The 954-nt window shown below is 62.5% G+C and overlaps 1 protein-coding gene across 1 annotated transcript; it reads left to right on the top strand.

Moving 5' to 3' along the window:
• Positions 1-114: 114 nt before the first annotated feature.
• Positions 115-690, top strand: LOC103776480 (acid-sensing ion channel 4-like; the record flags this gene model as incomplete). Its single annotated transcript, XM_008943991.1, has 1 exon — positions 115-690. A coding segment is annotated over exon 1 (576 nt), but the record flags the coding sequence as incomplete, so codon positions are not given.
• Positions 691-954: the final 264 nt, after the last annotated feature.

Here is a 954-nt window from a genome sequence, read left to right on the forward strand (position 1 = left end):
GTGGCTGGGGCTTGGGGGGGACCTGAGCCCCCTCCTGGCTCCTGGCCGGGCTCTCGGCCAGTGCCCGTGCTGAGGGGCAGCTCGTTGGCTGGGCACACCAGCCGTGCGGGGCAGATGCCGATTGAGATCGTGTGTAAAATCAAATTTGCCGAGGAGGATGAGAAGCAGAAGGAGAAAGAAGAAGGGGATAAGGAGAGCCTGATCGAGGAGCCTGCCCGTCCCCGTTCCCGGGACCTGGCCGCATTTGCCAGCACCAGCACTCTGCACGGCCTGGGACACATCTGCCGGTCGGGGCAGCTGGGCGTGCGGCAGACCCTCTGGGCGTTTGCCTTCCTGGCCTCGCTCGCCTTCTTCCTCTACCAGGCGGCCAAATCAGCGCTGCTCTACCTGGAGCACCCCCACGTCATGGCCCTAGATGAGGAAGCCATCCGTGAGATGGTCTTCCCTGCCATCACCATCTGCAACATCAACCGCTACCGCCACTCGGCGCTCACCGACGCTGACATCTTCCACTTGGCCAACATGACTGGGCTGCCCCCCAAGGACCGGGACGGCCACAAGGCCACAGACCTGCTCTACCCTGACCCCGACATGGCCGACATCGTCAACCGCACCGGCCACCAGCTCGATGACATGCTCAAGAGCTGCAACTTCAGCGGCGAGAACTGCTCATCCCGTGATTTCACTGTGGTGAGTGCACAACTGCTCAGGTTCCCCGGGGGCCCCTGTCGGTGCTGAGGGCACCCACCCTGCCACGCCTCGCTATAGCAGGGCTTCCTGGCTGGCTCCGGCTGCTGAAGTTTGCATCTCTGTTTGAGTTTCCCTCCAAGTTTCACACGGGGAGAGAGAGAGAGAGAGAGAGAGAGAGACTGAGGATCTTCTGTGGCAGCTTTTGGCAGGGCTGTGTGCCTCAGGATCGGGATGCTGGCAGACCTGTGCTAGAGGGGCTAGCAG

Source organism: Merops nubicus, unplaced genomic scaffold (genome assembly GCF_000691845.1).
Source record: "Merops nubicus isolate BGI_N331 unplaced genomic scaffold, ASM69184v1 scaffold26077, whole genome shotgun sequence".
Lineage (NCBI taxonomy): Eukaryota > Metazoa > Chordata > Aves > Coraciiformes > Meropidae > Merops > Merops nubicus.